This window comes from Protopterus annectens, chromosome 6.part0 (genome assembly GCF_019279795.1).
Source record: "Protopterus annectens isolate FY-2018-M chromosome 6.part0, PAN1.0, whole genome shotgun sequence".
Classification (NCBI taxonomy): domain Eukaryota; kingdom Metazoa; phylum Chordata; order Ceratodontiformes; family Protopteridae; genus Protopterus; species Protopterus annectens.
This window is the reverse complement of record NC_056737.1, coordinates 397,592,373-397,605,685: the sequence shown is the minus strand read 5'-3', so window position 1 is coordinate 397,605,685 and position 13,313 is coordinate 397,592,373. Positions and strand designations below refer to the sequence as shown.

At 41.2% G+C, this 13,313-nt stretch overlaps 1 protein-coding gene across 2 annotated transcripts in view; it reads right to left on the bottom strand.

Annotated features, from left to right (window-relative positions):
- Window positions 1–872: 872 nt before the first annotated feature.
- The window catches only part of MAX (MYC associated factor X), a 944,516-nt gene continuing 932,075 nt past the window's right edge, over window positions 873–13,313 (bottom strand). For both annotated transcript variants that reach the window (XM_044074137.1, XM_044074138.1), the window contains exon 4: window positions 873–2,602. In XM_044074137.1, coding sequence (XP_043930072.1) covers window positions 2,421–2,602 — 182 coding nt within the window. In that variant the 3' untranslated portion in view covers window positions 873–2,420. The remainder of the gene's footprint in view (window positions 2,603–13,313) is intronic.

The following is a 13,313-nucleotide window of genomic DNA, read 5'->3' as shown; positions in this document are numbered from 1 at the left end:
TTCCATCAAAATCAAGATTACTTGCAGTTCAAGCCCAAAGATGATGTATGCCAAAAGCTGTAATAGTTTTTTCTGAAACTACTGTGATGGAAAAGGGTTGTCAATGAAGGCGTAAACTACACAAATGATTAAATAAACTTCAGGAAGAAATTTTACTTTTCAGCTAATTAAAGAAAATGGTATGGACATTTTTTTCCTCTTCTTAGCAGGGACTTATACAGTCTAACAGAAGGAAAGGAACTGTGTATGCATATATATATATATATATATATATATATATATATATATATATATATATATGCATGTGTGTGTGTGTGTGTGTGTGTGTGTGTGTGTGTGTGTGTGTGTGTGTGTGTGTGTGTGTGTGTGTGTGTGTGTGTGTGTGTGTGTGTGTGTGTGTGTGTGTGTGTGTGTGTGTGTGTGTGTGTGTGTGTGTGTGTGGCAAGTAAGCCTTCTCTTTATTCTGTCATGCAAACCAGAGGAGACCACCTGTATATGTCTGTGGATTGAGGAAAGGAAGACATATGAACTGCTTCAGTCTGGGTGTGACACCACAGCAATACCAAATGGATGACTGCCACATATGGTGTACCTCCAGCCAAAGGCTGCTTCAAAAGACAGAAAAACATGATAGAACAATGAAAACACAAATAATGACTAGAGATACAGACTAAAAAGCTGCATGACTTTTTTACCCACTGTTCCTACATTTGTAGAAGACACAGCGACACAAAAGATCATCCCTTGCTGCTGGCAGGCTTTTTGGGAGGGTCTGACAAAGTTGCATTAAAGAAAATCATTAAATTTCACTTCTACAAATCAGCATCTACACCAGTGAAATGATCAAGTTACTACAAAGAAGTTACAAGTGACAAGGATAAAATATTTTTATTTATAGTCTCATAGTAAAGGTAATCCTCTACTTGCAAGACATTACTGGCAGTATGTACAACATACTTGCAATTTCCTATGGAATGGAATCAAACTGTCTACACAGTACACACTACTGAAGCTAAAACCAAAGATAGAGAAAAGAAAGGACAAAACATACTTCTCATACACACACGCCCTGCACACACACAAAACACTTATCTACCTGTAAAGTTTCAGAAGCATACAGCTAATGGAACTCTGCAAAGCCTTTATTTCACAGAAGTGTACAAAAAGTTTAAATGCATTGCTGAGAGACAGGGCAGTTCACTGCTGATTATTATGGAGTATCTTTATTACCAGATACAGTGCTTTTAAGGAATTTAAATACAAAATGTATTATGTATACTTGAAAGTAATCAAAACTCTCAATGAGCTGATACTTTGTGAATCTTAAGTATTAATGCAGGTCCTTCATCTGTTCAGTTCTAGGTGTAGAAAAACAACTAAGTCACAACAATCATCTGGAGTGAGGAGTTGCACATTTCATATGATAACCTATCATAAATATAAATAAAACCATCCAAGGCAAGCCCACTATTACTGCAACCTGGCAAGGCATGCTTTGCAGACTTGCAAACCCTGTTTTCAAACTGGAGACAAAGGGGTCCTAAAATACGAACTCTGACTCTGCAGAAGAATGATCTTTTTTTCTTTGCTACATACCTTTTTATGAAATTCTCCTGCACTTAACTGCCATCACTAAAGAGACATGGGACTTACGAGTGGTTAACAGCAGAGGTCTATCAACCAAAAACCAGGACTCTTATACCAAGTATCCACTGAGCTTGTGCTGATCATTTGGCATTCCACTGTTTCAGTTCACTCCAACAGTGTAATCAAGTAGAACTAGGATCCCAGAAGAAACGGGGTTACGTTTTAAGTGGGCTACCTTGTGTAAACAAATGGTATACATTAAACACAACTACTCTACTCAAGTCATTATGCCATATCAAATTCAGAGTCATTCTTTTTAATTCTGGATGAGTAAACAGCTCCAGATGTGTTTTAGAAGCACCAGTGTTGTAATGCAAAATGTTTTTAAAAAACAGAACTGAACATAAATACAAAGACAAACATTTTTACCCAGCAGTGGGTGAGTGCTGAAATACAAATTCAGATCCTAAGAGATTCACAAACACCATCAAATTAGCTCTGCATTGATTTTTTTTCTTTTTAAAGATAGCTGCAACACATACATCACCACTGTCAAAACCAGCCACCGATGGGAGTCACAGAGAATGTCCTAATAGCTGTAGTGGTCCAAGGGCAGCTGGCTCTGTCCTCAATAGGAAAGCTGCCAGATTCAGAATTCATTTTAAACACAGTGGAGTCATCACAGGAAGAGAGGAAATGTGTTCAAAAAGTCTCCACTGTTTTGTTTTCATCTGTAAAACACGTGAAAAGGGCCTGAAATAAATGAAGTTAAAAATACAAGTCATACACAAGAATTTCTATTAAAAGCCCAACAGTTTATTGCCTTGGCAGCCTTAGCTTGCCTCGATCCGTAGTTTCTTTCTAGTCTGAGGTTCCTCTGGTTCAGATTCAGAACTGGAATCAGAGCCGCCATCAAATGCAGAAATGGCACTGCCTTTGGCATTGTAAAGGCTACCATCAGAAGAATAGTTGGTCTGCAGCTGAGGATTTGCCCTTGCTTTCTCCAGTGCACGTACTGTAATTCAATAGAAGAAACTATTAATATTGTGATGTGGTTATAGCACCCTCCTGAATCTTTTCTATACATTCATTAAAGCATTTCAAACTGTTTATGAACCTCTAAAAGGCTTGCAGAAGGTGGCAACTTCACATTCAGAAGTGTTTACATCTACTGGTAAAAACCTTCTCATAGCTGCAGAAAGTGACATGCTTCAGACAAATCAAGGACTAGGACATCCGGATATAGAGTTACACTATATTCTTTCTTCAGCAATTCTTACATTTTGACTAAAAAGTACTAATAACTAGTGGGAGCATAAACACAATATAACTTTGTCAGATCAATAATGAACTGACAAAAAAAAAAAAAAAAAAAAAAAAAAAAAAAACAGTCCAATATCTCAGCAGTACACAGGTGGGAAAGTACAGTTTTGTACCTACCATAAATGTAGATGTTCGCGTGGTTATGCTGCTACAGTCATCACACTTGTGTTATCTGCCGTCAGGCGGTCCCGCAGTCGGCCTGAATTCCAAAGCCTTGGTCCGGCGTCGGTTGTCGTCGCTTCTTCCCTGACGTCAGTGCGGCAGGGGTATAAAAGAGGCAGCCGACGCCATTTTCTTCAGTTTTTCTTGCCCCAGATGTCAGGTGCCCCCAAACTAAGAAGGCAAAATAAGAAGCTTGCAAAACATACCTTAGTGCAAAACAATGGTACTAGTTGTAAGCAAATACACCATATAGACATGCATCCCAAAGGCTGAAGTACATGGAGGTATAAGAAAAGGCCTTGTTAGAAAGAGGGGATGGAGGGAGGGTAACCTGGACTGCAGCAGCATAACCACTCGAACATCTACATTTATGGTAGGTACAAAACTGTACTATGTTCATCGTGCTATGCTGCTGCAGTCATTACACTTGGGTAGAGTCCCAAAGCTATGGTTGGGTGGTAGCAGCTAAACTGGGTTAGGTGCAGCTAAGATGCCCTGCAGAACTGCAGTGGCAAACCCAGCTCTTGTTTTTGAGTACAGAGGAAGGTGGTAATGCTTGGTGAAGGTGTACACTGAACTCCAGGTAGCTGCCTCCAGAATGTCCTTGGTTGGGACTCCTCAGAGGAAGGCTGCTGAGGTTGCTGTAGCAAGAGGAAGGCTGCTGAGGTTGCTGTAGCCCTGGTAGAGTTGAGATCTAATACTAGAAGGCACTACTTTCCCATGGTGTGAGTAGCAAAAGCGGATGCAATGTGCTATCCATTTGGAGATGGTCTGCTTTGAAATAGCCTTTCTTTCTGAGCCTGGTGCATAGGATACAAGGAGTTGGTCAGATTTTCTGAAGGCCTTTGTCCTGTCCAAATAGTAACGTAGCTGTCTGTGAATGTCCAAAGAGTGAAGGAGTCTTTCTCCTTTATTCTGTGGGTTTGGATAAAAGGTGGGCAAGTGGATGGTCTGATTGAGAGCCACACTGGATACTACCTTTGGCATGAAAGAAGGGTTGGTGCGTAAAGATACTCTGTCCTGATGGAAAATGATGAAAGGTGCCACTGCCATAGGGGCCTGCAGTTCTGAGACTCTGCGTGCTGAGGTGATAGCTAGCAGCAGGGCTGTCTTCCATGACAAGTATTGGAGCTCTGCTGAAAAGGCTGGTTCGAAAGGAGGAAGTGTTAACTTTTCCAGAACAAAATTTAGATCCCAAGTTGGAGTAGGTGGTTTACTGGGGGGTCTTATATTTTTTTGCCCCTCTGAGAAACTGCCTTACCAAAGGATGAGAGAAAATGGGTGGAACCGTATCATATTGAGCTGAAATGTCTGAAGCATGGATCTTTATGGATGAGAAGGAAAGGTCTTTGTGTAGCAGCTCAGTTAGATATTGGAGTATGTGCGGAATATTTGGGATACCAGGATTTAGGCTTCTGGCCTGGTTCCATACACAAAATCTTTTCCATTTGAGTAAGTTTTTCTGGTGCTGGGCCTCCTGGCCTTCAAAATGACATTCTGGACGTCCTTTGAGAGAAGTGTTGTTTGATAATTTAAGGTATTTTCCATGCAGCTAGATTTAAGGTCCTTAGCTGACTGTGAAGTATCTGAGAGTTCTGTGGGTTAACAGCAGACGGAATTGAGGTTAGATCCATGGAGGGCTGTGAGACAAGTTTCGTAGTAGTGGGTACCAGTGTTGACGTGGCCAGTCGGGGGCAATGAGGATCATCTGTGGTCTCTCCGATCTGGTTTTCAGTAATACCTGGGAGAGTAGAGGCAGAGGTGGGAAGGCGTAGACTGACAATGCTGTCCAACTGAATGATACGGCATCCACTTTCCAGGCCAGGGGATGGTAAGTCCTTGTGCAAAATTTTTGTAGCTGGCAGTTGTTGGTTGAGGCAAACGGATCTATGTCTGGCGGTCCCCACCTTTGAGTTATCATTGATAATACTTGTGGGTGTAGTCTCCACTCGTGATGGTCTGTCAAATTTCTGCTTAATTTGTCTACCAAAATGTTTTCTTTTCCTGGCAGGAATTGTGCTTGCAGTTGTACTTGGTAAGTTAATGCTGTGTTCCACAAGTCCATTGCCTGTCTGCATAGTGGGTAGGAGTGCGTCCCTCCTTGTTTGTTTATGTACCACATAACTGTGGTGTTGTCCGTCCTTATTAGAAGTTGTCCTGGATGCAAAAAGTCCTTGAAGGCTGTTAGTGCATTTTTTACAGCTAGCATCTCCTTTTGATTGATGTGTAGCTGCCTTTGGTTTGCAGACCATTTGCCCTGTATGCACTGTCCTGCCATGTGAGCACCCCAGGCGTAGTCTGATGAATCTGTTGTCAAGGTTTGGTTTGGTGGAGGTGAGACAAAGGGAAGGCCCTTGTTTGCTGGGCATGCTTGAGCCCACCACAGAAACTCTTTTTGAAGGCAGGGAATGAGCGTTATAGTTGCTTCGAGGCTGTGTCTGTGCTGGGACCATACACTTTTTAGGTACCACTGTAGTTTTCTTATATGTAGCCTTGCATATGCAATTAGTTGAATGCAGGATGCCATGTACCCCAATGCCTGCAGGAATTTCCTTGCAGTGAGCTGGGTAGAAGTTGCCATGTTTTTGAAGTACTGAGCCAGTTTTGTTTGTCTGGCATGAGGTAAGCCATCTGGGTCGTTGTATTCAAGCTGGCACCCAGGAAAATTATTTCTTGTGAGAGTATTAGTTTTGACTTCTTTTTGTTTACTGTGTACCCTAGGCAACTTAGCAACTTTGTCACAAATGTCAAATGCTGTAGTAGGATGTCTTTGCTGTCCGCTTGTATCAGGCAGTCGTCCAGGTATGGATAAATTTGTATTCCTCGCTGTCTGCAGTATGCAATTACTGATGCCAGGCATTTCGTGAATACTCTGGGCGCAGTAGATAAGCCAAAGGGCAATGCAGGGAATTGATAATGCGTTGTGCCTGCCAAAAATCTGAGGTATCTTCTGCAATCTTGTCTGATAGGGACATGCAGGTATGCCTCTTGGAGGTACAACGTTACCAGCCAAGACTCCTTGCCAAGCATGGGAAGAAGCTGCTGTAGTGTGAGCATTTTGAATTTGGGATATCCAGGTAAGTGTTTAGAATTGAAAGGTCTAAGATGGGTCTCCAGGCTTTGTCCTTTCTTGGTACTAGAAATAGTCTTGAGTAAAATCCTTGACCTTGCTCTTTTGCAGGTACCTTTTGAATTGCTTTCATGTTCATGAGAGCTGAAATTTGTTTTTGTGCCTCTGCCCATTGGTTTGTTGGCAGATTTGGCATGCCTCTCATCCGTGGTAAAGTGTGAAAATGAAATCTGTAGCCTCGGGTAATAATATCCGGAACCCATTTGTCCTTTGTTATTATGTGCCAGTTTAGTGGGAAAAGAGCCAGTTTTCCTCCTAGAGGTGCTGCCTGGGCAATTATGCTTGGCAGGCGAAGAGGAAAGTCATTGAGTTTGTTTTCTGAAAGGTTGAGATCTGTCGTCTCCCCCTCTGAGTTATTGTTTGCCATTGTCTAGGCCTGAAGGTACCCTGTGCCTGGCCTCTGCCCCTAGGGCATCTGTACCTGCTCCTTTGGGGGTCTGTCTGAAGCAGGAAAGGACCAGTTTTTTGATGGCAGTTTCTGCTGAAGCGAGGAGGTTGTACCTGTAAACAATCTTTAACTGTTTGCATTGATTTTGCCTTTTCTTCCATCTTCTTTAAAACTTCCTCTGCTTTGACACCAAATAACGCATCCTTTTGCAGTGGAGCATCCAGTAACTTTGCTTTGACATGTTCTGGCAAGGTCTGCTCTTTTAGCCAAGTATGTCTACTTATTTCAGACCCTGTGACTGCTGCTCTACATGAGGCTTCCAAAGAATCAAAACCACACTGCAAGGTATGTTTTCCCACTTGTTCTGCTGCATGCAACAAATCTTGCATCCCTTTGAAATCTAGTTGATCTGTTTGAGGGATCATTTTCTGTTTTAACTGATTAAGCAAGTACCGCTGGTATTTAATCATGTGGAATTGGCAGTTTAATGGCCTCATGGCCAAAGAGGTAGAGGTATACACTTTTTCCCCCCATCTTTCTAATGCCCTGGAATCTCTTTCCGCAGGTAGTGGATTCTTAGCAGTAGAGGCCTTAACCCCTTTGGGACCCTGGGAAATGGTTTCTGGGTCTGCAGCAGGGCTTTTAATATAAAAACTTGAGAGAGTCAGGGACTCGATAGTATCTGTCAGGTTTAGGTGGTGCTGGAGGTAAGGAATCTGGATGTAGACTGGATTCAGTGTAGACATCATCCAGAATGTCCAAAACAGGTGGAATGGCTAGGGGGTTTGTGCTGAGGCAAAAGAAGAAACTCACGGAGTCTTTTCTTGGAGTCACGAGTAATCTTGTCCTTCCCAGTGGAAATGCTCTCTCATGGTGTGCAGGGTTTCCCCAAAAGAGAAGTCTTCAGGGGGGGAAACAGAGGGAATAGACTCCTCAGCATCTGAGTCTTCATAGAGAGGGGAGGGGTAATCCTGTTTTTCAGAGTCTGCTGGGGAAATGGATCCCAAGTCAGAAGGAGGTAAATCTTCCTCCAGTCTAGGCCTTTTGTCAGGAGGGGGCTGGGAACCTCTGATAAAGGTAATCAGGTCCTCCGCCATTTTGAGCATTTGTTTTTTAGGCATAGGGGCCTGTATGGGAGTCTGTGGACTCGGTTTCTTAACCTTTGGAAGCTTAGTGTATGACTTAACGGAAAGAGTCGTCGGTTTAAAAACGCCTTCAGAAACCGAAGGCCTGTCCATAGTCTCCAGATCGCCGCCAGGGCTGGTGTCCACAAGTTGAGGAGGAACCGGCTCCAGTGGCCCGGTAGATTCTGACTGAAAGGTAGTTGTATTTTCTAAATCTGCGGTAGTCAGGGGCTGCATAGGTGCCTCACTGAGTACCGAAGATCCGGCGGCAGGCCTAACAGAGACCTTGGTTTCCGGTCTAGGTCGCCGGTCTTTGTCCTTGCGTTTTTTAAACAAAGCGGTAGTCGGAGGTTCCGACATAATGTAGTTGAATTTTCTGCCAAAATAATGTCGGGCGGTATCAGCCCGATGCTTAATAGTGCGTTTATTGAACCTAGCGTAAAACAGATAACCAGAAACGTCATGGTCTGGGCCTAGGCAAGGCATACAATAAGAATGAAAATCCTTATGAGGTATTTGCTTCCCACAAGAAATACAATTATTAACTTTGTCTGACATCGGTCTGAGGCAAGAAAAGTTTCAACGGGTACTTAGCTTTATAGAAGACTTCGGCTGAAATTCTGTTCGAAAATCTCAGGAGCTGGCCGACCGGCACTTGCGAACTGCTTCTGCTTCGGGCACCGCGCGGCAAGAAAGACTGAAGAAAATGGCGTTGGCTGCCTCTTTTATACCCCTGCCGCACTGACATCAGGGAAGAAGCAACGACAACCGACACCGGACCAAGGCTTTGGAATTCAGGCAGACTGCGGGACCGCCTGATGGCAGATAACCCAAGTGTGATGACTGCAGCAGCATAGCACGATGAACATTAGAAGTTATGTACTTACCATAACTTGGTATCTGTGTTGTCTAATTGTACCATCCATCATGAATGGGTCTTCAAATCCATCCCCGGATCCAAGACAGCCATTTCTCAGACATACAATCCGAGCCTCTAACTCCTCCCTCTCCCATGATGCCTCACTCCTCCTCAAACCATCTGATTGAGTTTACTGCCTCTTCCTCAAGATGGTTATCTCACAGATAATAAAAATACACAGACAAAAGACCTACTGGAGTCCAAACTAGGAACCAGTGGGTTCTGTAATCCTCTAAATCGTTCTCAGCTTTACAAGGAAGGGGGGGGGGAAGGAGGGTAGCATGTGATGCATAATGAAACTGGACAAAACAGATACCTAACTATGTTAAGTACATAACTTCTAATCTGATGTCCATTCACAAATGGGTCAGCTACATACACCCTGGGAAGACTTCAAGGAAGGATATGCCTGAGCACCGCTGAACCAAAGGAGGCTCTGTTCCTGGAAATGATGTCCAGCTTGTAATGAGACAAGCATATGGGCTGTGGACCAAGTAGCTGCAGCACAGATTTCATCAATTGGCATTCTAGCAGAAAAAGCTGAAGAGGTCAAAATTTATCTAGTGGAATGGCCTCTAACTGGCCAGGGAAGTTGCTTGCCTTGCTGAGAATAAACTGTGGAAATACATTCCGTAATCCATTTAGCTAAAGTAATCTTAGAAACAGCCTGGCCCAACCTGTTTGGCAAAAAGGCAATGAACTGCTCTGACTTTCTACAAGGTCTAGTTCTATGCAAGTAGAAACACAACTGTATGTGAACATCCAAAGAATCTAACATATATTCGCCTTTATTGGAGTAATTTAAAACCAAAAGAAAAATCCAGCAAGGCTAGACTTTCCACTGCATGATTCCTTAAACTTCTTGCATTAGAGGCAACATGGGATATATGCAAATGACCCTTTAAGGACATCAGGTGTTTCAGTTATACGGCAATTCTGAATGTCCAAGACTTTTTCTTTTTAAGTCTATTTATGGCCAATTCAGGCCAATAAGGCCAAACCTCACTAGCTGTGGACATGCATGTTTCAGCCTTCTTATGGCATCATCAACACAGCATAAGTGGAATGTTTGGCTAACCTTTAGAAACACAGGGTTGTCATACCCAGCTGATATCCATAATCATTAGGGTGTCTGCAAAACATCCCAACCAACAAACAATGAGTAAAAAGGTCACACAGAAAAAGCAATCAGTCCATAAACAGACTTGAAAAGAACACAGCTATTCTGAATTACATAGTGGAAAGTCTAGTCTTGCTAGATTTTTCTTTTGTTTTTTACTGACTTTTTTGTGTGACCTTTCTACTCATTGTTTTAGTTTGGTGGCTGGAATATTTGGGTTGATTCCCAAAGCTAAGGAAGGGAGGAGGCAGAGCATTAGGGACAGCTATTAAGACCTGCAAGACTGCAGTGGCATATCCAGCTCTGGATTTAGAAAAGATAAGCATGTGGTAATACTTGGTGAAGGTATGTACAGAGCTCCAGGCAGCTTCTAGGATGTCCCTTGGTAGGGACTCCTCTGAGAAAAGCCACTGAGGTAGATGCGGCCCTGGTGGAATGTGATCAAATCCCCTGTGGGTTAGGATTTCCATGGTGCTTGTAGCAGAAATGAACGCAGTTGGCTATCCATTTGGAAATGCTTTGCTTTGAAATGGCGTTCCCCTCTGCCCTTGCTGCAGCAAAGCCAACTACCAGCTGTTCAGATTTTCTGAGAGGCTTAGTCCTGTCCAAACAGAATCAAAGTTGTCTGTGCACGTCCAGAGTGCAGTATTCGTTCCCCTTTGTTTTGTGGATTAAGGGAAAAAGTAGGCAAATGAATGGACTGATTTAGGGCCACACTAGACACCATCTTGGGCATAAAGGAAGGATTAGTCCTGAGGGAAACTCTGTCCACATGGAAGATAATGAAGGGTTCCACTGCCATGAGGGCCTGTAATTCAGACACTCTTCTTGCTGAAGTGATGACTAGAAGGAAGGCTGTTTTCCAAGAAAGGAATTTCAAACTCTGCTGTTGCAGCTGGCTCAAAGGTGGGGGGGGGGGGGAGTAAGTTTTTCCAATACAAACTTGAGAAAGAAACACAAAAGACCAATTTAGAAATTTTAATGGAAAAAGAACTAAGAAATAAGTTTAAAAAAGTGGGGTTTAGACCTAATTTGAGTAATAAAGAAAGGGATATTTTATATACCTTAAGAGACAACTATGAGATCAGAATTATGAAACCTGATAAAGGGGGAGGGGTGGTTTTAATGGATAATATTATATATACAAAGGCAAAATGAATGACATTTTAATGAACGAAGAAGGATATACTAACGTGTCTATTAATGAAGTAAACATTGCATATAATAAAATTGATATTTGTTTGAAAGACATGTTTTTTGAAGGGTTATATGATAAAAAAACATTTGACTTTTTAAAAATTGATAAACCTAGAGTCCCTACCATTTTTGGGATCCCTAAGATTCACAAAAACGAAGGGGACCCCCCCATTAAGACCTATCGTTTCAGCTTGTGGCTCGAAAACACATGGCCTAGCTAAGTTTATTGATAACAAGTTAAAAGATTTGTGGATTAAGAAAGAATCTATTTTAAAGGATTCTTGGGACTTTCTTGAAGTTATTACTGAAGAGTTTTCTTGTGACAATTTGTTGTTTGTTACTATTGATATTGTGGATTTGTTTTCCAGTATCCCCCACCTGGAAGGAATGGAAATGTTTGAAGAGACTGTTTCAAAATGACACATTGTCACATAATGACAAAGTGGTATGTGTATCACTAATGGACATTGTCCTTAAGTATAACTTCCTAAATTTTTGTTGGGAGTTTTATAAACAAGTTAGGGATGTTGCAATGGGTGCAGCCTGTGCCCCCACCTATGCTAATTTGGTGTCGTCTTGGTGGGAGGAATCATACATTCTAGAATCCAAGTTTCAGTCATGTTGGAAATTATATCGAAGATTCCTGGATGATATAGTAATTTTTTGGACCTTATTATTGCAAAAAGAACATTGCAAAGGGACAATTTGTTAGGGGAAGTCGTATGACCACCCTTGACACTGATTTTATGGTTAAATGTAACTTACTTAGTAAAATGTTTTTAGAAAGAGGATATCCCCAGGAATTCATTGACAAAATTAAGAAGGAGGTAATGGATGGGAGAAAAGGTAGATTTAAACCCATCCTTGGAAACAGGGCCTTTATTAATGTAATTCATAATTCTTCATTGAGCCCCATCCCTCCTTATACTAACCAACCTGATTATAGGCAAGCCCTAGTTCTTGAATATAATGCCTTTAATAATAATATTACAAAAAAGGTTGTTGAAAAGGAATGGGCTAAGTTTATTAGTTTGACTGACTTGGAACTAATCAATAGAAGTAGTTGCAACATTGTGTATAAGAACTCAAATTCCTTTAAGAATTTATTGGAACATAAAGGCACTTGTAAACCAACTAGGACTAGAAAGGGTACATTTAAATGTGGGCATTGTGCACAATGCAGCAACATTATAAACACTGACAAAATCTTCCTAGAAAGTAGACAGAGGTGGATTATTAGTAATGATTATTTTAATTGCGAGACCAAGGGAGTGGTTTATATAGGTTTATGCTAAGAATGTAATTATTTCTATGTGGGAAAAACAGAGAGATTATTAAAAAGGAGAATTTATGAGCATAAATACGAAATATCAATAAGAAAGGAAACAAATGCTCTATATAAACACACCAAGGTCTGTCCCAATGCAAAATTCCACTTTATGGTTTTAGAACAAGTTAAGAAAGATGTGAGGGGGGGGGGGTTGTGGGAAGAGAACTTGGAGTTTAGGGAATTATGGTGGCAAATCTCCCTTGATGCTACCACCCCCCCAGGTCTTAATGAATTTACTTCTATTGTACCACTTTTAAAATTAAAAGCAGGAAAATTATAAAGTTTTAACATGCAATTTGTAATATAACAAGAAGATGGCAGGCTATTCTTATTTATTTTATACTTATTTTATACTTATTCTAGTATTTTTTATTCATTTAAGAGAATTTATTTATTCATGGTAACAAAGTGTTATTAAAGACCACAAATTGATTTCCATATTAAATGGTTTTAGTTTTTTAAAAAAAGTTTTAGTTAATTCTACTGATCTAATAGAAAAGGGTTTTAAAGGAACCTAGTTAATTCATTTTTTTAATTAATGCATTCTGGTTAATTTATTATCTAATTTATGTATAAAAAGGTTAGTTTTTTAGTCAGAGGTTATCTGAAGAAGTCATTGTAGTAGGACGAAAACACAGTTGTATTTAAGGCGTTAATGTTTATTTGTTTGACATGACCTTTGTGGATTATTTAATAAATTATCAACTTCATCCAGGTTTTCTCCAGCAGTCCGTGGCACTTTATTCATTTATTGGTTTTTCCAATACAAAGTTAAGGTCACAGGCTGGAGAGGGAGCTCTTCTGGGGGTCTTAAATTTTTGGCCCCTCTAAGGAATTGTTTTAGCAATGGGTGAGTGAAGAGGGGTGGCTCAGTATTATAATGTGCTGAAACGGCAGAGGCATGAATTTTAATTGACGAGAAGGATAGGCCCTTGTGGAGCATTTCTGTTAAGTACTGTAGAATATGAGGTAAGCTGGGCACCGCTGTGCCCATCCCCTGAGCCTAGCTCCAGGAACAGTACATTTTTCACTT